This window comes from Engystomops pustulosus, chromosome 2, assembly GCF_040894005.1.
Source record: "Engystomops pustulosus chromosome 2, aEngPut4.maternal, whole genome shotgun sequence".
Lineage (NCBI taxonomy): Eukaryota > Metazoa > Chordata > Amphibia > Anura > Leptodactylidae > Engystomops > Engystomops pustulosus.
In genome coordinates this window covers 164194849-164217469 of record NC_092412.1, presented here as the reverse complement: position 1 = coordinate 164217469, position 22621 = coordinate 164194849, and the positions used below count along the sequence as shown (strand labels likewise).

The following is a 22621-nucleotide window of genomic DNA, read 5'->3' as shown; positions in this document are numbered from 1 at the left end:
TGTGAGAAGACACAACATCCCCCATTTTATTTTCAATGTGGTCTACTCTGTTGCCTAGATGTGTTACAGATTCCTGCAATGGTCTTACGAGCTGTGCCACATCTTCTTTAAATGTGCGTCTTAATATCAATAACATGCCCCTCATAGAGGCCTCGGTTATATTTGCATCTGAGGCTGGTAAATTGTCAAAAATATCAGAGTTCTCACCTTCTGCCTCTTTTGTCCTTGGACTTTGCTCCGGGGAGTTCTCACTGCCACTATCCGACCAGAGTCGAGGTTTCTGTTTAGCGGGGCTGCCACTTTGTGAAGATGGCGCCGAGCGTGGTGATGAGCGGGAGGAAGTCAGTGTCGGGAAATGGTCCGCTATGGATTCTCCTACGCCGATGGTTTGCCCGTCAGTCTCCACTGTTGCCACTGCTCCAGCCAGTCGGGGCAGCGATGGGGCTGAGCTCGTTCTCCGCAATTCCGCGGGACTCTGACTTTGCGACTCCGGAGGAGGTTGGGATGCTGTTACCATCTGCGCACATGTCCCGTCGCCATGTTGGATTGGGTCTCGGTCTGCGGCACCAAAGAATTCTGTGAGTTTCTGTGGTTTCGCCCCTTGTTTTTTTCTTCTGGTCACCATGGTAGGTATTCCACTGCTTTTCCTGCTAGGATCACCGACTTTTGTGCTGTTTAGTCGCTTTGGGCCCTGTGCTTGGAGCGGAGCTCAGCTAGTGTGCGACCATTCACTCCGGCTGCCTAGCCACGCCTTGTTCTCTAATTTTGACCTCCAGTGTAGATGTCTAAATCACCTCTCCATTCACTTTGTATCTTCCCTGGTCCTATGCACAATTCTAGTGATCACACATTTATTTGTACATGTAGATCAGATCACCTCTAAGGTGTCTTTCTCCCAAGACGAGCAATGTCAATTTTATAGCCTTTAAGTAAAAAATTGATTCCCATCCCCCTAAGCAAACAGGCCACTCATTTTTTTAACTCTCTATAACTCTCCTATATCCATTTGGAATGTATATCCCATATTAAAGGTGTGGTCTAACTAGGAAATGTAAAACAATAAGATTACATTGGGTCTCTGGTTTGTTTCTCTCTTTTTTAAATACCCTAACACTTTATTTAATTTTTAAGCTGCAGCAAGGTATTTGATTTGTGGTTGTAGTCAAGTAGTTCTCTTGTTCTGTAGTTTCAAATTCAATTGTTTATCTCCCAAACAATTCTTTAAATTGTGTGCATTTATTAATCCTAATTCCATGCATTCACGTTTTTTTCACAAGAATCTTTTGTACATTACATGTATATTACATGCAGAAATTGCATCGCTCTCTGACCCATTGTATTCAATAGGTGTTGTCACACTTGCATTTTTTTCATATGCGTTAAAATCTCAGCATGCTCTACTTTTGAATGTGTCCCTGGGAATCATTCCTCAAAGTATTTTACCTCTCTGTCCTCATTTAGTACCTTTATTTAGCCCATAGCAACCACGGTTTCCAGCTCTCAAAAAAAAACACATTAAAGGGGTATTCTCGTCTGGGCACTCGTATTCAGTTTCCTTAATCTGCCATATATAAACATTTCTTCAATTAGAAGTTACTAAAAAAAATGTTCCTGTGTGAAGATAATTTCTCATAAATGTAGCCATGTTGTCCTCGAGATAGCTTCCTCGGATACGGCCACCTCTGCTGGAGTGAGTGCACAAAGAAACAAAAGGTTATTGTATATAAAATGTCCGGGAGTTACTACATGTCGCGCAGCCATCCTGTGGTAATGATTGCTGAATCCTGGTGGTCCGGCAGGACTCTATAGCGCAAGTCTGGCCACCGCTGCCAGACTGTGAGGTGGTCGTATCCGAGGAAGATATGTGATTTCTAAGGGACAACATGACTACATTTATGAGAAATTATCTTCACACAGGAACATTTTTTTTTATTAACATCCAATTGAAGAAATGTTTACATAAGGCAAATGAATTTAATTAAATGTAAATGCCCAGATGGGAATACCCCTTTAAGCAAGAAGAAGAGGCAGGACCTGCCTCACCTCATCACAAGCATGCGCTGCTGACCAATGAGACCATATCTATCTATCTATCTATCTATCTATTATCTAGTCATATGTATCTACCTATGTAAAACTTCAGCACAGCACATGAGGGGACAGCTTGAAGACAAGGAGAGTCTCTCCTTTCCTGCCATTTCCTGCTGTGGAGTGTGAGGTGAGTGGGGGAGGGGGTTGTGATTGATCTGCATCTTGTGTCTGTGTGGATTATTTGTTTGTTGTATGTGTATACAAGTGTAGGGAATGACTGAGTGCTAGAGTGCTAGGTAATCGGCTGTGAGCAAAGAGAGGCCACGGGGGCGGGGGGGTCTCATTCTCCCTCCATAGTCAGCTCCTCAGTGAATAGTCGCTAACAACAGGGGGAAGGCTGCAGAATACAAGAGAAAGGAGCAAGATTCGGGTAACTAATCCAATTAAAAAGGGGCTTAAAATTAGCTGCCCTACAACATAGCAAAAGTTTTCTGAAATGACAGTTACAGTTTAAGTTTGCAATTTAAAGTTTGAATACCCTCTATTTTTTAACCTATTTTTCATGTGAAGATATCCCTGATCTCTAGATTGATTGTGATTTCCACAAAATATTTAGGTGGTACAGGGTGCCCTCCTGTTCGCTAGGGAATGGAGTAGAGATAGCCCCACTTGATATAAGGGGTTGTCCATAAAGAAGTGGAAAGAATCATCAAGAGGCAAATCCTGGTAAATTAACTGGTCATTCCCCCATGGCTCAGTACTATTTTTTGTCTGTTCTGCTGCTCATTGTTAAGGCTGGAGGAGAGAGCAAAAGTAGTTGAAAGGCCTAGGTACAAAAAAAAAAAACATTAAAGGAAGAGTAGTAGGTCTATACAATATATAATCTCTATTGTGGCACTATGTAGTCCAGATATAATGAAGAACAGTACACCAACTGGTTGTAGTGTAAGTCTGGGCAACATAGGGTAGGCAAGCCTCAGAGAAATGGAGTTAAAGGGAACCTTTTATCAAAAAGGTAATTTTTATATGATGACAGGTTCCAATAGCTTGGAAAGTTGATTTGAAAAATGCCTTTGTTGTGCATCTTAAGAATTCCAAAGATTTTTAATAATTTCCTTAACATTATCTGTCTCCCTTCCAGCAGTGTGTGGTGAGTCTGGGGAGGGTGGGGGTAGTTCAGGTGGCACAAGTCATTGTCTCCTAAATGCCTCCTCTCTCCTCCCTCCCTCATGATCATCTTCCATATCCCTAGCCTATCCCCTGTTTATATCAGCTCACTACTGCAAGCAATTATGACTATTCTGACCTTTATATCAGTTGGACTGGAAGACGGGGTGACGAGCCATGACCCAGCTTTAGATGCAGGATATAGTGCAGTTCTATGTCATGCATAGATATATCTTAAAATTTCTGGTGTGGGGTGAGGGGCGAGACAAACCCACGCCTGCACTTGATCTGCCCTATATCATATAAAATGCGCCATTGAAAAACCCAAAAATTGCCATCTGCTTTTAGAAAAAAGTACAGGGACAGAAAAATGTGAGATTACATCACTATACATCCAAGGTTTAGCATTAACAAGGAAAAGGAATTCCTATCCTAGTGTTCAAATGCTTCCTATAACCCTTGATAAAATCCGTGAACAATAAAGTTTACAAAATGAGGTTATTTGTTGGCGATTCCTACTACTGTGGCCAGGCCAGGGATGAGGGATTAGGCAGCCGTAGGTGATTGCCTAGGGAAACTCTTCTGCATTGGTCTTGGGAATTACACCAAAACCACCAAAAATCCTAATAAATCTGAACTCATCGCCCTTAAAAATTTTGAAAAAAATGATAAGATCATAATCAGAGCTGCAGATAAGGGCGGAGGGACTGATATACAGGATTGGAACGACTATGAAAAGGAGGCCAATAGCATCCTGTCGGACAACCAATATTACAATAGAATTCAGGTTGATCCATTTCCCACCATAACCAAGGAATTCAATAATATGATTAAATCAGGATACCAAAGGTTTCCTAAATAAAAAAGAAAATAAATTTATCACCATCATCCAACCCAACAAGCCGTATTTTTATCATCCAAAAATACATAAGCTTCCCACTGTACCACCGGGAAGACCTATTGTTTCTAATGTGAACAGCCTAACAAGTAATTTATCACATTACATAGATTTGTACCTACAACCACATGTCACTAACCTACCCAGCTATATCAAAGATTCTGGTGATCTGATTGGGAAACTACAAGAGATTCAATGGAAACAACATTACTGGCTAGCCACTATGGATGTCACTGCACTATACAGTAACATAGACCACTGTATAAGACTAGCCAGTGTAGAATACACTCTAGAACAAGATGAAAACATCAAGGAAGATCAAAAAGACTTCCTCTTACAGTGTCCACAATTCATATTGCAGAAGAATTACTTTTTATATAATGACACCACGTACCATCAAACAAGAGGAACGGTGATGGGGACCTGAGTAGCCCCCTCATACGCCAATCTTTTTATGGGGGCTTTTGGGGACATCTTTATTACCCCATATGAATTACATCAGGGCAGCCCAATCACCTACTTTAGATACATAGACGATCTGGGGAGGAGATCAAACCTCACTCAAAAAATTCTTTAAAAAGATTAATAACAATGACTGGGGTATAAAGTTAACCCTAAACATAGAAAAAGAACAGATCGAGTTCCTGGATTTAATAATCAAACATAATGCAGAAAACATCATTACAGAAACATACTTCAAACCGTTGGATATCAATAGTTACCTAAATTTGCATAGCAACCATCATAAAAAATGGTTATGCAATATACCGTAAAGTCAATTTCTTCGATTAAGAAAAAACTGTACAAACAATACCACATATGCAAAACAGGCGAAAATAATAGAAAAGCGCTTTTTGGAAAAAGAGTATCCGAAGGAAATTTTCACAAATGCAAAACACAAAGCGAACAAATACACGCAACAAGAGTGTTTACAGTCCATGAAGAATACATCGACAGGTGATAAGAAAGAGAACAATCAGATTAGGTTCATTACCACATATACAAATGATTTTTAAAAAATTGAAAATATTATTAAAAAACGTTGGTACATTTTATTGAATGACCCTTACTTAGAAAAGATCATCCCCAAGAACCCATTGTTCACATACAGAAGGGCGAAAACATTAAAACAGAGACTGGCTCCAAATGTACCGAAGCAACATAAAAAACAAAAAGCATCAGGCACGGATAATACTAACTCAAAAGTGTCCAAATGTAACAAAAAAAGTTGTCTATGCTGTAATTTCATCACACATAATCAGAGCTCCTTTTATATGAATATGACCTGCCAATCACGGTTTGTTATCTACCTCATAGATTGTCAATGTGGACTACAATATGTAGGACGCACTACACAACTACTTCACTGTAGATTGAATTAACATAGGTTCAATATAAGTCACGGTAACAAGAATCATATCCTTTCCAGACATATGGAATTAAAACACAAAGATGACTTTAAATATAATATTATACCAATAGACCATGTGAACGAGGGGATTTCGAACAGATTTGAGATCTTGAAATGGAAAGAGATATTCTGGATGTACAAACTTAAAACACTCAAACCGCAAGGTCTTGATGAAGCCACAGAGACGATATTAATATAAGGATACATTTACTACCATCCCCCTCAAATATATCTTATGATGATGACCTATACCGATGTATAATCTATTAGCCACATACTCCCTTGTGTCGTTGTTCTTTTACATCGGTATCAGGTTATAACGGAATGTCCACCACCCTCCTCCAAACTCGGCACCTTTTTTAACCTTATAAGCATCCGTAGCTAGACATCCCATACATCCGACACTCTTTTGACCCCTGCTAGCATCCGTAGTTGTAGTCCTGTGTGGCAATGTCGCCCATTTTTGTAGTTTTTTTCTCGAATCCACCGCGAGTCACTACGGAAAAGGATTTCTCCACATCCCGGTCCTTACCATCAAGCCATTCATTCTGTTATCACACCACATATTAATTATGTCCAGGACGCAATATAAAGGTACAATTGTAAATAGGTCATGTATATAGGTTATGTATTTTATTATTTATTTATTGCATTTGTGTAAATATTTGAAATGTTTATCGATTATTTCTGTCATCCATTAATTGATCTGCTCGGTCGCCATTTACCGGTGATCATACCGCGCCAAAATCGCTTCTTTAAAAAGCCGCATGTATGTCCACAGATTTATGCAACTGATGAAGGATCCACTCCGGGTCTGAAACGCGTTTTGCTTTTATTGTTTTATATATAAAAAAAATCTTTTCACGTACCGTCCCGGGTCCTCCTTCTGTTTAACCCACGGGAGAGTGTCATCATCACCTTTCCAGAAACACTAGGAAAAGTGCATTTATCTATAAAAAATATATTGCTTTATTATTCAAAATTCATTAAAATACAGATATGTGGAAGACAGGAAGAGGAATGCAAAAAACAAATACAACACCAGGCAGTGTATCCATATGCTAGTACAGGTACAATTAAATAAAGTCCAGGATACAGGACAAAAAAATACATGAGTAAATAAAGTGCACAGTGCACACCATAGACATGCCAGATAATAAGGCCACAGTTGTAACAATAAGTATAATGTGTATAACATAATACAAGCCAGTGAAAATATACCTACACGGTAGAGGGTAAAAAAGTCAGAACACACTACCTGGCGTCCAAACAATGTACAAACAATGACAGAACAAAAATATAAACATACCCTGTATATACTCGAGTATATGCCGACCCAAGTATAAGCCGAGGCCCCTAATTTTACCACAAAAATCTGGTAAAAACCTATATTTTTTTTACTCGAGCATAAGCCGAGTTTGGGTTTTCAGCACAAAAAAAATGATAAAAAGACAATAAAAATGGCATGTAAAACATACCATAAACATAGAACATAAATGAACCAAAAGGAAAAAAATGATAAAAAGACAATAAAAAAATAAAAAAATACAAGCAATCATCAGCAGTTTGGTATTCAGTTTGTGAATGGGACCTGCAGGGACTGGTTAATTGGGGCCTTGTTGGTTGAACAGCCTGATCGCAGAGGTGAGGAATCACTTCCGATAACGCTCCCTTTCACTTTTGGGGTGAAGCAGTCAGTCAGTGAAGGTGCTACTCAATGCCACCACAGTCTCATGCAAGGGATGAGAGCTAATCTCCAGATTTCAACTCACACAGTGTCCTACTCTTATCTACCACCTGCAAGAGGACCCTCCTAGGACAGAGCTGGCTTTCCTTTTTTGTCCAGCCTGCTCCTCTCCCTTACTGAGACTTACTCCCTTACTCCCTTATCCAACAGACTCCAGCAAAGAAGATGGCTGATGCCACTACTGAGTTGAAGACACTTAAGAAGTGCCCCCTGCACTCCAATTGTCCTCTGCCTCCTCAGCAGTTATAGACTGCTCTGACCCTTTCTGTGAAGTGCATTTATGTTCTTTGCCCACTCTAGTTTTTTGTTGAGGAGGACACTTAAGTACTTCAATGTCCTTCCCCTGGATGAAAACAGGTTGAGAAGTGGACTGTGCTTATGGAAGTCCACCACCATCTCCTTGGTTTTCCCAGCAGTAATCCAAAAGTGGTTTTTGCTGGCACCAATCCACTAATTCCTGGAACAATTCTTTTTACTCCCTGTCGTTCTAGCCGGTAATGAGACCTACTACAGCAGAGTTATCAGAGAACTTCTGGAGGTAGCAGCTAGTTGAATTGTACCTGAAGTCTGCTGTGTACAATGTGAAGAGGAAGGGATCCAGGTGCACCTCTACTACTAATCACAGTGTCCGACACACAGTCCCAGGGTTTCACATATTGAGGTCGGTTTGTGAGGTAGACTACCATCCAGCTAGAGAGGTTGTTGTCCACTCCAGCCATTTCTAGTTTGTCTCTTAGTAACCCTGGTGGCCCACTGCAGCCAGTTCCAGTTTTTCTCTTAGTAGCGCTGCCAGTAGGGTGTATTAGAGAACATTGGCCCACCTTTACAAAAGGCTGTGCACCAGTTTTCTGTGTGACTTTGCACATTCTTTTCAGTGCAAACTACTTGCATATGTATTTAAGAAGTTTCCCAGGGTGCGTGGTTTGGCCATTGCAGGAAATGGCTGCATGAAAGAGGAGCTCTGTCTCCCCAGTGCGAATACCAGCTATTTCCCCCTGACACAGCAATTCTGGTGAGCCCACATCATGCCAGGAACATCAATTAACACAGCGACAAGGAGCGGAACAGCGGAGGAGCTGGTAATAAGTTAATTAATGCCTTTTTCCCGGGTGACAGCATGAACCTCCCTGGCACCATCTAGCTCCTGGACCCGAAGCTCCTTGCAACAACAACGTAGCAACAATTTGAAGCTGCCAGTGGACAAAGCATGAGTGGGTAAACCCACAACGGCACAATGCCATCTCCACCTTCCCAACTCCCAATAGCTGGGAAGACTCACCTGCACAGAGTCTATCCAAAATTGTGCCATCCCCTCCACTCATTCAAAAAGAATATAGCATTCCACCTCTCTCTTCAGCTACAGGAGAATTCAAGTTCCTCTTCCATTCCGGGACAAACTCCACAGCTTCTCCCTCCACAAGCCCAGCCAAACAGCGGCAAAAAATGTCAGATTCAAAGCCTGCACAAGACGGCACCCTTACAAGCTCCCCTGAGGGCCCTGATGAATTTCGCAAAGTTCCAGACTTCAAATAAAATAGCCTTGCTGAAGGCTATGCTCGAAGCTTTTAGGCCCTCTTTACATAGAGACTTGTCCAGCCTCATCCCCCCATTAAAATCAATTGTGAATTAAATTGGAGACTGAGTGTCCCAAACAGAATCTAAAATGGAAGAATTTACCATTGCTCATAATGTAGATTCTCACCAGGCACTAGATAAGAAAATACAATACTAATTGATTCTGAAGATAGGGACAGAAGAAACAATGTAAAAATCAGAGGAGTGTCAGAATTGGTCCCAGGTCATTTACTTCATTCCTATGTTCAACAACTTACCAAAACCCTGCTTCCGGATTTAACCGACTATGAACTCAGCAATGACAGGGCGCAGAGAGTCCCTAAACCCCCAAACCTACCAGAATAAGTACCAAGAGATACTCTCACCCGCTTCACTTTTTTCACGTGAAAGAATAACTATATGAAGAGATCAAGATGTTCGTGGATCTCTCCACAGCCATACTACAAGCCAGGAAGGCCCTTGCTCCAATAACTACAATTCTTATCTATGAATTGACAGTTCATATAGAGAAGCAAATTATTGACCCAGACAGTCGTTACATAATTTTGATCTGCACAATCAATAACCTCCAATACACTATAGTGCCAATCTACGGCCCTAATGAGAAACAAAGTTCCTTCACTAAGAAAGTGTTCAAACTGCTGGCTAAGGAAAAAAGGGTCTCTCTGATACTGTCAGGAGATTTTAGTGCAAAAAAATGACTCCTCCTTACATACCTCTGCACCAACATGGGCTAAACACAGATCTTTCACTTTAAACTCCCTCTGCTGGTCATATGAGTTATATGACATCTGGAGATTATAACATGGTGGAGAAAGAGACTACTCTTTTTTCAGCGAGACACAAATCCTATTCACGAATCGACCTTATCATTATAGATAGATCGTTAATTGACAGAGTTATGAGCACGCATATTGGAGACATAGGTTGGTCAGACCATGTACCAGTATCCCTGATAACGACAGACAAACTGTCATTACACAGTGATTACGCATGGAGAGCTAGCAACTTTATTAGCTAGCAACTCTAATAGCAAGTACACAGAAAGAATTAAAAGACCATTGAAAGAATTGATATTGTATCCCATATCAGGAGAGAAACACCTATCCCCTAGAGATATTATTGAGGCCTTTAAAACCTATTATGAAAACCTATATAATCTAGCAAATGATCCTAATGTCCTAAAGCCAACCCAAAGCATGATAGACACCTTTCTTAGCAAAGTAAATTTACCTACACTATCCGAGAACAACTCAATACTCTCCATATTACGCAAGAGGAAATTAAACTCACGATTAAATCCATTCCGTCCGGTAAGGCCCCTGGGCCAGATGGCCTCCCCTCTGAATATTTTAAAAAGTTTTCTGATAACATTCTACCTTACATGAAAGACACATTTGATTTAGCCTTTTCATCAGGATCTTTCCCTAAGGACACGTTATCTGCCTTAAAGGAAACCTACCACTTGAAGTGGCAGGTATAAGGGGGAACTACCGAGCACCAGCTCAGGGTGAGCCGGTGCCGGAGCTTAGTTTTGTTAGTGTTTTAAACCGCAGTATCGCGGTTTAAAACACTTTTTAAACTTTATGGCCGAAGCTGCTTCGGCACAGGGAGGTACGCGCTCGGCGCACCATACGCGCGACCGTGCACGCGGCTACATAGGAAGTGAAGGAGAGCCGTGCTCGGTAGTTCCCCCTTATACCTGCCACTTCAAGTGGTAGGTTTCCTTTAATAGTTACTATCCCCTAACCAGGGAAACCCCCAATTTCCCCTTCAAACTTCAGACCAATGTCACTTCTCAATTGTGATGTCAAAATATATGCGAAAATAATAGCCCAGAGATAACAAAAAATAATACCCACATTGATTAAAAAAGACCAGGTCGGCTTTACCCCAGGAAGAAAAACACCAGATAATACCCGTCGCATAATAACTCTCATGCAGATCTGTGAACACCGCAACCTGCCATCAACTTTTCTAACGGTCAACGAGTAAGGCGTTTGACTGCATGAATTGGTCCTACGCCTTCTCAGCCCTCACTAAGTTTCTTATTACCGGCAAAATTCAGACAGCCATTAAATCAATGCAATTCAACTCAATGGAAAGAGTTTATACGAATGGTATGTTATCTAGCAAATTTTCCTTAACCCCTTCACGCTCCGTGACGGATATATCCGCCACGGAGCTGTGAAGGTTGTATGAAGAAGGCTCACGGGCTGAGCCTTCTTCATACAGAGATGGGCTTTGCTGCATATCACAGCAAAGACCCATCGCTATCACCCGCGGTCGGTGCTTGCACCGATCGCGGGTGTTAACCTTTTCTTTGCCGCCGGCAAAGTCGCCGGCGGCACTTCAAATTTGGCGGCGCGTGGGCGCCGCCATCTTACCTCCGATCGCCGCTCCCCCGAACGTCATCGGGGGGCGGCAATCGGTTGCCATGGTAGCCTCGGGTCTTCGTTTGACCCGAGGATACATGGCTTCTGCATATGCATTACAATGAGCCTGTGGCTCATTGTAATGTATAGTGAGCAGAAATGCCATATACTGCGATACAGCAGTATTGCAGTATATGGCAGGAGCGATCAGACCATCTAGGGTTAATGTACCCTAGAGGGTCTAAGAAATAGTGGGAAAAAAAAGAAAAAAAAAAGTTTAAAAAATGTAAAAAAATAATAAAATATTAAAAGTTCAAATCACCCCCCTTTCCCTAGAACTGATATAAAATATAATAAATAGTAAAAATCACAGACACATTAGGTATCGCCGCGTCCCAAAATGCCCGATCTATCAAAATATAAAAACGGTTATTGACGGCGGTGACCTCCGGAACGGCAAATGGCGCCCAAATGTCCAAAACGCGACTTTTACACCTTTTTAGATGACATAAAAAATGTAATAAAAAATGATCAAAATGTTGCACAGTCCTCAAAATGGTAGCAATGAGAACATTGGCTCATTTCGCAAAAAATGACACCTCACACAGCTCCATGCGCCAAAGTATGAAAAAGTTATTCGCGTCAGAAGATGGCAAAATTTTTTTTTTCTTTTTTGTACACATTCGTTTAATTTTTGAAAATGTATTAAAACGCAATAAAACCTATATAAATTTGGTATCACCGCGATCGCACCGAACCAAAGAATAAAGTAGAGGTGTTATTTGGAGCGCAGAGTGAAAGTCGTAAAAACTGAGCCCACAAGAACATGACGCACATGCAGTTTTTTTCAATTTTTCCACATTTGGAATTTTTTTGCGGCTTCCCACTACATGGCATGGAATAATAAATAACATCATGGGAAAGTAAAATTTGTTACGCACAAAATAAGCCCTCAGACAGCTCTGTACACGGAAAAATGAAAAAGTTATGGATTTTTGAAGATGGAGAGCGAGAAATTAGCGAAAATACCCTGCGTCCTTAAGGGGTTAATCAATTGTACAAGACAGAGCTGCCTTCTATCCCCTTCTTTTTCATATTATCCATAGAACCTCTCGCTGAGCTGATAAGATCTGACCCTAAAATTACAGACTTAGAAGTGGGCTCAAACCACCATAAAATAGCTTTATTTGCAGATGACATCATCCTGATGTCTACTAACCCCCGGACCTCCTTATCCTCCATATTCACCAGAATTCCAGAATATGGTGATATCTCATATGAATGTAGTCAATGAATTACACTAAATCACAAGTTCTTTCTATAGCGATCCCACCTCAACATCTCAAAATGCTCTTTCCGTTGGATTGAGCAATTACATATTTAGGGGTACAATTGACCGCTACCACATCCAAACTTTTTACTTGCAATTTTACACCACTACTATCCAAAATAGAGAAAGAATTAGAAGCTTATGCAAAGGTGATTCTTTCATGGTATGGAAGAATAGCAGCCTACAAAATGAGTATCCTACCAAGGTCCTTTATCTATTCAGAACCCTACCAATCATGGGTCCTAGAACCTTTTTCGCATCTGCAAATGCCCAAATTCCCAGATTTATCTGGCAAAACAAGCACTCAAGAGTCACTTTATATGTCCTCACTAGACATAGGGAGAAGGGAGGGTTGGGAGTGCCCGAGTTATCTGAATATTACATTGCAGCACTGGTAGATCAACCATCGCATTGGTGGAAAGATACAGAGACAAAGCCTGGATGTCTTTGGAAAGGACACTTAACAGAAACACGTCACTAAAAATAGAATAGTGGTGTTAACATGCATATATCCCCTCTCACCTTTCTCAGCTATATCTGTTTCAGATTGTTTTATTACTTGTCTCCATGCCCAAACTAAACAAGACATGGCGGGGGGGCGTGGCCTGACCAGGGATGTGAGTGGAAGCACGGCGCGGAGCTCCTGCCACCCATACTGTATTATCCTGTGTCCAGTTGGACAAACTTCGCTAACACCTTACGGGGACACTGCCCGGTAGGTGTAGATCACGTTAGGAAGTGCGGAAGCTGCCAGCCGGTGAGGGCTGACCGCAACGTACCCGGGCTCAGGCAGCACAAATTCCTGGTGGAGCGGAGAGGTCCGAAGAACCGCAGGAGAAGGATACTGGCGGGCCGCGGCAATCCCAACGTGAGATGCGCCATCCCTGCATTACCTCGTGGCGTCCGCCATCTTGCCGAGCAGGGGAGTAGCAGGGGAGACAGCCAGGAAGCGGAGAAGCTTCCCGCAGCGTACCTAGACCCGCGGAGTGGGTGACATAAAGTCTTGGAGACCACAGGAAGAGCGGTGGTCATAGGTGCCAGAGAGTTGCAGCGGTCCCGGGGTAAGAGACCACGTCTTCCTTCGCTGCCTCGTGGTATCCGCCATCTTGCTACGAAGGGAGGCTGTCACAGAGGTCCGGTGCTGCAACGCAGGCAATAGGTGGCTGAGCAGCGGAGAGAAATATAGCGGTTATGCCCCTTGCTTTCTACTGAAAAAAAACTGTGAGTACTACTATTAGAGGTGCTACAATAACAACACAAAGTCCTTTAAATAGTTAACTTAATAAAGGCCTGGAAAGTACTACAGAGGCTCAGGACTTCAATAGTTAACCCATTGCAAAGCACAGGACTATCTTCAGTAAAGTAAATCATCGACTGCCAAGGCCTATATATAAGTGACCCAGTCCATCTGGTCTAGCGAGATCTGATTTATAAGATATCTACAGCATACTGTTGCATCTTAAAATTGAACTGCGCCCTGTCTGCTGTGCTTAAGTGTACACTGGTTTCGGGAGGTGTGCTAAAGACCGTGTCTGTGGCTACCAGTATGACATGCTCGGGAGCTCATAAAAAGTACGGTAAAGATAACACCCTGAGCACTCCAGCTAAACAAGGAGGAGACGGTTTGCGACCAGATTCCAGGAGGTGGCAGCAAGACTGGAAAAATTTGCCTGGGAAGGGGCGAGTAACTCTGGAAGCAAATCTTCCAAGAAGGCAAAGGCTGCGAGATCTCCAGAGGAATCAGAGGATGAAGGGATGGAAGAGATGGAGGAGCCGCAGTCACAACGACAAAAGAAAGGTCCCAAGACTCCTCTACAGCCCACAACGGTTGCGGAAATGGTGGCATCTTTGCGGGTACCAGAAGAGCCAACACTTAAAGATGTATTTAAGGCAGTAGCGCATTGTGGTACGGCAATGTTAACAATGAACTCACATATTGGGGGCCTAACGGAAGATATCAATTTAATAAGGCATGACATGAAAAAAACCAACGACCGTGTACATGGAGTGGAATATAGAATGAGTGAGGTGGAAGACCAGATGGTCCCTATGTACAAGGAGCGGAAGAGATTGAATCACAATGTATCCTTACTAATCTTCAAGTCTGACGACTTAGAAAACAGACTGTGCAGAAACAATCCGAGGATTGTGGGAATACCAGAGAGAGCAGAAGGACAGGATTTATGGATAGCTGGCTGAGAGAAAAAATGGGCCAAGATACTCTTACTCCGTTATTCGCTATTGAAAGGGACCATAGAGTCCCATCCAGGCCACTACCACCAGGGGCTAGGCCGAGGCCAATGCTTCTCAAGCTATTGCACTACCGAGATCGGGATCAGATTCTGAAAAAGGCAAGAGATCACCCGGACTTAACTGTCGAGGGCAAAGTTGTGGCCATATATCCAGATTTTTCCATGGAAGTACAGAAAAGACGCAGTAAATTTATGGATGTGAAGAGGCGATTAAGGGGACTACAAATTCCTTACTCTATGCTATACCCGGCCAAGTTAAGAGTGGTGGCCTTTGGCACCACCCACTTCTTTGAATCATCGGAGGCTGCAGCGCACTGGCTGGACAAAAATGAAGGGAGACTACGGGCCGGTGACAGAGAGGAACAGTGAGACACGTCTATGTTGCAGTGGTCTGTTATTCGACAGTTGATATAAATCCGTTATGGTGTTAAAATGTATGTTTTATAATTATATGCTGGAAGGTATATCTTAACTCTTGCCTTGCAACGCTGGGTAATTGTCGGCGGGTGGATGCAGGAGCTCTGATATCATAGAAATTACTCTATTTTGTAATACGAGAAAGAGATAGAGATATAGTTGGAAAAGTCGAGCGTACTCACAGGTACAGGTGGGACAACTTGGCTCCCATCTCCTGACCTTGGGAGAATGTCTTTTGTATGTTTTGTTATAAGAGTTGTATGTTGGGGAAATGGGAAGGGAGGGGTGAGCCAGCTTCTAGTTAGGGATATATTAATAAAGCCCGTGTGTAACAAAATGTGCATAGTTTGGGATAATGACTAATAAGTATAACGTAATATTTTGGAACACCAGAGGGCTAGGAGATGTCAGTAAAAGGCTGGCAATCTTTACTTCCTTACAACAATATGGACAGTATATTATATGCTTAAATGAAACACACCTAACAAAAGAATCCACGCAGGTCCTACAAAAGGGGTGGGTTGCACATAGCTTTCACTCTGCATTCTCTACGCATGCCAGAGGACCATTCCATTCGAGTGTCACTCCTCTTTGATTGATGCGGATGGTAGATTCGTCTGCTTACATTGCACCATATATAGAGTTCCTCAAGTTCTGGTACCAGTATACATTCCGCCTCCGTTTACATGTGAAGTGTTGAAACGTTTAATGGCGCACATTAACTCCCTCCCTCAGTTACCAGTGTTAATTGGAGGTGACTTCAACATGGTTTTGCTACCCAGTGTGGACAGGTACAACTCGAGACAGCAGACTAGAACAGATGAGCCTACAGTGCTGGCTAGGCTACTGGAAGAAGTGGGCTGGTATGATTGGTGGAGGAGCCGGAATCCAGAAGACAGTTCTCTTGCTATTCAAGCTCATATGCAACGCTTTCAAGAATAGATATGGCAATAATCTCTCCCCAAATGCACAATTATGTTCGGAAGGTCAGACATTTACCTCGTAGTATTTCTGACCACTCCCCTGTACTAGTTGAAATAGTAATCCCAACCCTACTAATTAGACCAGTGGGCTCCTGGAGGCTAAACCCTTTTTGGCTGCAGCTAGTAGGCAAAGGAATTGAGTTCCATAATGAGATAGAGGAATTTTTCCGCACAAATGAGTTAGAAGTCTCAGGAGGTGCCCTGTGGGACTCGGTCAAAATGTATATGAGAGGGATATACAAGGCACAATGAGAGGGATATACAAGGCACGCATTAACTCACATAAATCAAAATCTAGGGAACTTACCACACATTTGCAACAGAGGGCTATAACAACAGAGCAGGAATACATCAATTCCCCATCGCCAGAGAGGGGAGCTAACTGGAAGGAGGCTCAGCAATTACTAAAAGAACACACCCTTAAAGTAGCTGAAGATAAAAGACTCTTTTACAGCAAAAATACTTTGTGCAGGGGGAGGCTGTGGGTCATTTACGCGCCAATATAGTTAAGTCGCAAGAAGGGACGAACCACGTTAAAGAAATATACACCTCTACAGGTACATTGGTTAACTCGGACGGAGATATTCTTAAAGTCTTTTATGAATTAGGGCTCACTCCCTAATGAGAAGGCACCAGGCATGGACGGCCTGCCGGGGGAATTTTTTACAAAACATAGCGAGGTTCTGCTCCCTCGCCTGTTGCAGGTCATTCAGGGTTTGGAGAATTCAGGAGTGCTCCGGGCTTCTATGCGGGAGGCAATGATAGTACTACTCCCAAAATCAGGCAAAGATCCTAAACAACCGGACTCGTACAGACCGATTTCGTTGCTCCCAGTGGACATCAAAATTATAGCCAAGGCCCTGGCTAATCGGCTGACAGGGGTAATCACCTCTCTGATCCACTTAGACCAATCAGGCTTTATGCCGGACAGATCCACTGCCTTAAATATACGACGGCTATCTGAATATCCAGTCACAGGAGATGGGAGAGGGGGAGCGCTCTGTCCTCTCGCTCGACGCTGCCATAGCATTTGACAGCGTTGAGTGGGAAATTTTATGGGCAGTCCTGAATAAAATGAGATTCGGGTCAAAATTTATTGGATGGGTAAAACTACTGTATTCAAGTCCTAAGGCACGCATTAAAGTTAATGGGGGTGTATCAAGGGAGTTTGCACTCGAAAGGGCTACAAGACAAGGGTGCCCGCTGTCCCCTTATTTATTTGCCATCACAATAGAACCGCTGGCAGCTGCTATAAGAAAGTCTGCAGAGATTTTGGGATTCCCAGGGAAGGGGGAGGAAGAACGTGTGTCTTTATATGCAGATGACATGTTGATATACATGGGTGATACAAACAAGTCCCTTCCGACAGTGATGTCAATTATACAGGAGTTTGGAACATATTCTGGATTTTCCATTAATTGAGATAAGTCCGTTTTAATGCCACTATCGCCCGATCATGATATTGTTATTCCAACAGGGGTGCCACCACAGGTGGTAAATAGGTTTAGATACCTTGGGGTAGAGGTGACATCAAATCCCAGTGATTACATCAAGGACAACTTAGAACCGTTGCTGGCCAAATTTGCAAGTAAGATAAAAATATGGTGCAAACTCCCACTATCTCCGATTGGGAGAGGCAACCTCATCAAAATGGTGCTGATGTCCCAGTTGCTATATATAATTCATAATTCGCCAGTTTGGCTGTCACAGAAATACTTCCGAAGGATTAATGGCTTATTTAGAAGGTTGATTTGGAAAGTGCAACAAGCTAGGATAAGTTTTACTACACTGCAAAGGGGAAAAATGGATGGGGCCTGGCAATCCCAAATCCCAAAACCTTTAAAAAGTAAAGCAAGGGTTCAAATCCAAGTCCTTAGTCTCATAGTATATAAGACTGAAAAAAGACGCAAGTCCAACCTTTAAGAATTAAACAAATGTTTTCACCTCATAACCCGTGATATTTTTCCTCTCCGGAGAGGCTTCCAGGCCTCTCTTGAACATGTACGTAGAGTCCACCATAACAACTTCCTGAGGCAAAGAGTTCCATAGACTTACTGTTCTTACAGTAAAGAACCTTGGCAGAAACTGGCATTGAGTAGAGTACCGGGGAAACCTCTGTGGATTTACAGCAACAAAGCTAGTGTAGAGAGAAGAGATAAAAAGCACAGAGGACTCAAGTGTATTTTTATTAACAAGTGGTAAATGCCAGAGAAAAACTCTCACCTTGTGCATTAAAGTTGAAGGCATATTACATTATAAAAGACGTTCTGATGATGGAGAGAGGAGCTGAAGTAGGCGCTGCGTCGCTCAATGATGGAGTGATTCTCTTGTATCCATTAAAATATTTTATTGGTAAAACTCAACGCATTTCGGCTCCGGACAGGAGCCTTCATCAGGTGAAATTAAATACAACTTCTAACATATGCATCAAAATGAAAAAAAAATGTAAAGAAAAAAAGAGAAAAAAAGATTGATAAAAGAGAAAACAGCCGTTTTCTCTTTTTTTCCTCTCTTTTTTTCATTTTTTGTGCCCTTTAAATTCTCAAGTCCGGATGGGAGCAGGCTCGAGGGAAGGTAAGTGAGTGTCGGGGGGAGCCGCACCGACACGCACTTGACATGGATCGCGGGGGCACTCGTGACAGTAAAAAAAAAACCTTGGTCTGCCCCTCTTGGCCCCAAGAAACCTCTGGAGGAGAGTTCAATCGAAAATATTCTCTTTGGGCTCCCAGGTTCTCTCCTCGGGCCCGAACCCCTTCCAGTCTACTATGAGGAACCGCTTAACCCTCACGGTCTTCATGTCCAGAACCTCCTTAACTTCAAAGACACCTGGGGAGTCAGCCTGGGGAGGAGTAGATTACTGAGAGAAGCAGTTAAGAATGACAGGCTTCAGGAGGAATACATGGAAGGAGTTCGGGATGGGCATCGATGGAGGAACGCGGAGCTTGTAGAACTCTGAGTTGATGCACTTGATTACCTCAAAGAGACCAAGGAACCGGGGACCAAGCTTGTAGCTGGGTATCTTCAGGCGGATGTATCTGGAGGATAACCACACCTTGTCATCTGGAGAGAAAACAGGAGGAGCTTGGCGCTTCTTATCAGCCTGGGTCTTGGTGCGGTCTGTGGCTCGGAGAAGAGACTGGCGGGTCTGGTCCCAAATTGATTTTAGGTCCTGCACCAGAACCTCTACTGCAAGGACATCCGAGGGAGTAGACAGCAGAAGAGGAGGATGAGGGATTCGTCCATAGACCACAAAGAACGGAGCTGCACCAGCAGACCCAGAGAATTGTAGGAAAACTCAGCCCATGGTAGCAGGTCAGCCCAGTTATCTTGACGGGCTGAGACGAAGTGGCGGAGGTAACAGCCCAAAGGCTGGTTCACCCTTTCTACTTGGCTATTCGACTGAGGGTGGTAGGCATAAGAAAAGTCAAGGTTAACTTGCAGCTGGTTACACAAGGAACGCCAGAACCTGGACCCCTTGGTCGGATACAGTGTGCAGCGGAAGTCCATGCAGCTGTGAGATATGTTTGAAGAACAAACTGGCAAGCCATAGAGAAGATGGAAGACCTGGAAGGGGAACAAAATGGGACATCTTGGAAAACCGGTTCGTCACCACCCAGATGACGGTATTGCTAGAGGAGACAGGCAGATCAGTAATAAAGTCCATTGCCATGTGAGACCACGGGGGACTGGGTATCGGCAACGGAAGTAACAGTTTAGCCGATTTGAACCGAGAGGCTTTGTTATGGGCACATGAGGAGCAGGATCCCACAAAGTCTGGCCACCAGTAGTAGCAGGAGATGAGGGCAACGGATCTTTGCACCCCTGGGTTCCCAGCCACACATGAAGAATGTCCCCAAGACAGAATCCTCTTCCTGCAAGTGAGTGTTCGGCCATTAGGCCCTTCCTGGGCGAGCATGGCTCCTGCTCCTACAGAGGATGCATCCACTTCAAGATGAAAGGATTTCTCTGTGTCAGGCCTAATGAGCACAGGAGCCGAGACAAAAGCACATTTCAACCTGGAGAAGGCCTCTTCAGCTGCAGGAGGCCAGGCATGGGGATTGGCACCCATGGAGTGCCACAATGGGAGACACCAGAGTGAAAAAATGCGGAATAAACTGCCGATAATAGCTCGTAAAGCCCAGGAATCTTTGTATGGCTCGTAGACTTTCTGGGCGTGGCCACTGTAGAACTGCAGACAGTTTCGCAGGATGCATCTGAAGGCCTCTGTCAGAAATTATGTAGCTGAGGAATGGAAGGCTGCGTTGGTGAAACTGACTTTTTTCCAGCTTGGTGTAGAGACAGTTGGCATGGAGCCGACCAAGAACTTGACGTACGTGTGCCTGATGGGACTTGAGGTCTGTCCAAAAGGCATCACCAAATATTCAAAGTGGCCATCAGGGGTGTTAAACGCCATCTTCCACTCGTCACCTTTGCGGATCCGGATGAGATTATAAGCACCACAGAGAGCTAGCTTGGAGAACACCCTGGAACCGTGCAGGCAATCAAAGAGTTCTGTAATCAACAGCAGGGGGTAGTGGTTTTTAACCGTGACCTTGATCAGCCTGCAATGCAGGGATGTAGGGAGCCGACCATCTTGGTGACAAAGAAGAACCCTGCGCCAGCTGTAGAGGAGGACTTGCATATGAAACCTCTTTGCAGGTTCACCATGATGGACATGGCAACCATCTCAGATACAGAAAGAGGGTAAACACGACCTCTAGGGGGAGAGGCACCTGGCAGGAGATCCACAGGGCAATCATAGGGACGGTGCAGTGGCAAAGTCTCTGCTTGTTTTATGGAGAAAACATCAGCAAAGTCCCGGTAACAAGCTAGCAGACCCTCCAGAGACTTTAGACACTGAGGAAGTCAGAACCGGTTGTGTTGCCATAATGCAACGTGAGTGGCATTCAGGACCCCAGTTTTCCAGTTGAGGACCGGAGCATGGAGTTGCATACATGGAAAACCCAGGAGAAGAGATGATGTGGAGCATGAGAGGACATAAAAGAACAGTCTTTCTTTGTGCAGAGCTCAGAGAAGACAGATAGGCTCAGTGTGGTACCGGACCAAAGAGCTGTCCGCTGACTGAGGAGATGACAAGGGGTTGCTTAAGGGGAACCACCGGAATGCCAGGAGACAAGAGCGGCATCCACAAAATTCCCTGCGGAACCAGAGTCCAAGAATGCTGAGACTTGCACTGGAGTGCTGGTACCAATACTGAGGAGCACTGGAACTGTCAGGCGTGGAGAAGCTGAATTTTCACCTAGGGATGCTTCTCCCAGAAGCCCTAGGTGCTGGCGTTTCCCGGATGTTGAAGACGGACTGGAAAAGCCCCAATGAAGTGCTTGGGACTGGCACAGTACAGGCAAATGTTTTCTTGACAATGTCTGGAACGTTCCTTAGCAATGAGTCAGCTCTGTCAACTTGAATTTGCTCCACTGCGGACTGTGCAGCAGGAGATTGAAGCAGATTGGGATGGCATCAGTTCTATGTGCAGTGAGCACTGGGAGATAAAGCCCCTGCACAACTTGGGATCCCCATCATACTTATCAGGCATAGAGAGTCTGAGCCTAGGTTCTGCTGCAGGTGGACTAGCCAGGGTGGTTGGAGAAGTCACAGAAGTAGTCACTGAAAATGCCGCAGGAGTAGTCACAGGAGCCTGGTGCTGGTGCTGGGAGTCAAGCAGCTGTTAAAGTGTGGTGGCAACTTGAGAAGCAATCTGTTGAGACTGCTGGGTGACAACGCTGGAAAGATCAGTTGGTAACGGACGTGACACCTTCCATGGTCCATGGCCAGATCTTACTGTCAGTGTTCTTACTGTGGCCCTCTGGACCAACGTGGGAGATGGTACTAGCCGGCACCTGGGACGTGGATTTCGTGCCCACTCCTCAAGCTTCCACAAATCTCTCTATAATGCTAAACTATCAAACTCAGTACTTATTACTTTACACAGCTTAGTATCATCTGCAAATATTGAAACTTGACTGTGTAAACCCACTACAAGGTCATTAATAAAAATATTTTAAAAAAGGTCCCAAATACTGATCCCTGTGGCACTCCACAAGTAACATCAACCCAATCTGAGAATGTGCCAAATGGTACCACATTTGCAATGGACCAGTCCTGTGAAACATAACTAGTCCTCAGAGAATCTTCAAATATTAAAAATAACGGCCTGTCTATCACGGTACATAGTTCATGCAGAACCTGGGGGTGTATGCCATCTGGCCCCGGTGATTTGGCTTAGTGGTCTAAGATATCTTAGTGTTTGTGAGGCTCCGCCATACCTCTTCCTGGGTTAAACTGTTGACATTTCAAAGAGAATTTACATCATTCTTTGTGTCTTCCAACAGGATAATTTCCTGGGTAAAGACAGGCGAGAAGGAAACATTCAGTAGATTGGCCCTTTCTTCATCTCCTTATTTTTTAGTTTCTTAA

General features: G+C 43.6%; 1 protein-coding gene across 3 annotated transcripts in view; it reads right to left on the bottom strand.

Annotated features, from left to right (window-relative positions):
• The window catches only part of SPDEF (SAM pointed domain containing ETS transcription factor), a 137192-nt gene extending 130739 nt beyond the window's left edge, over positions 1–6453 (bottom strand). For all 3 annotated transcript variants that reach the window (XM_072137204.1, XM_072137205.1, XM_072137206.1), the window contains exon 1: positions 6377–6453. In XM_072137204.1, coding sequence (XP_071993305.1) covers positions 6377–6422 — 46 coding nt within the window. In that variant the 5' untranslated portion in view covers positions 6423–6453. The remainder of the gene's footprint in view (positions 1–6376) is intronic.
• Positions 6454–22621: the final 16168 nt, after the last annotated feature.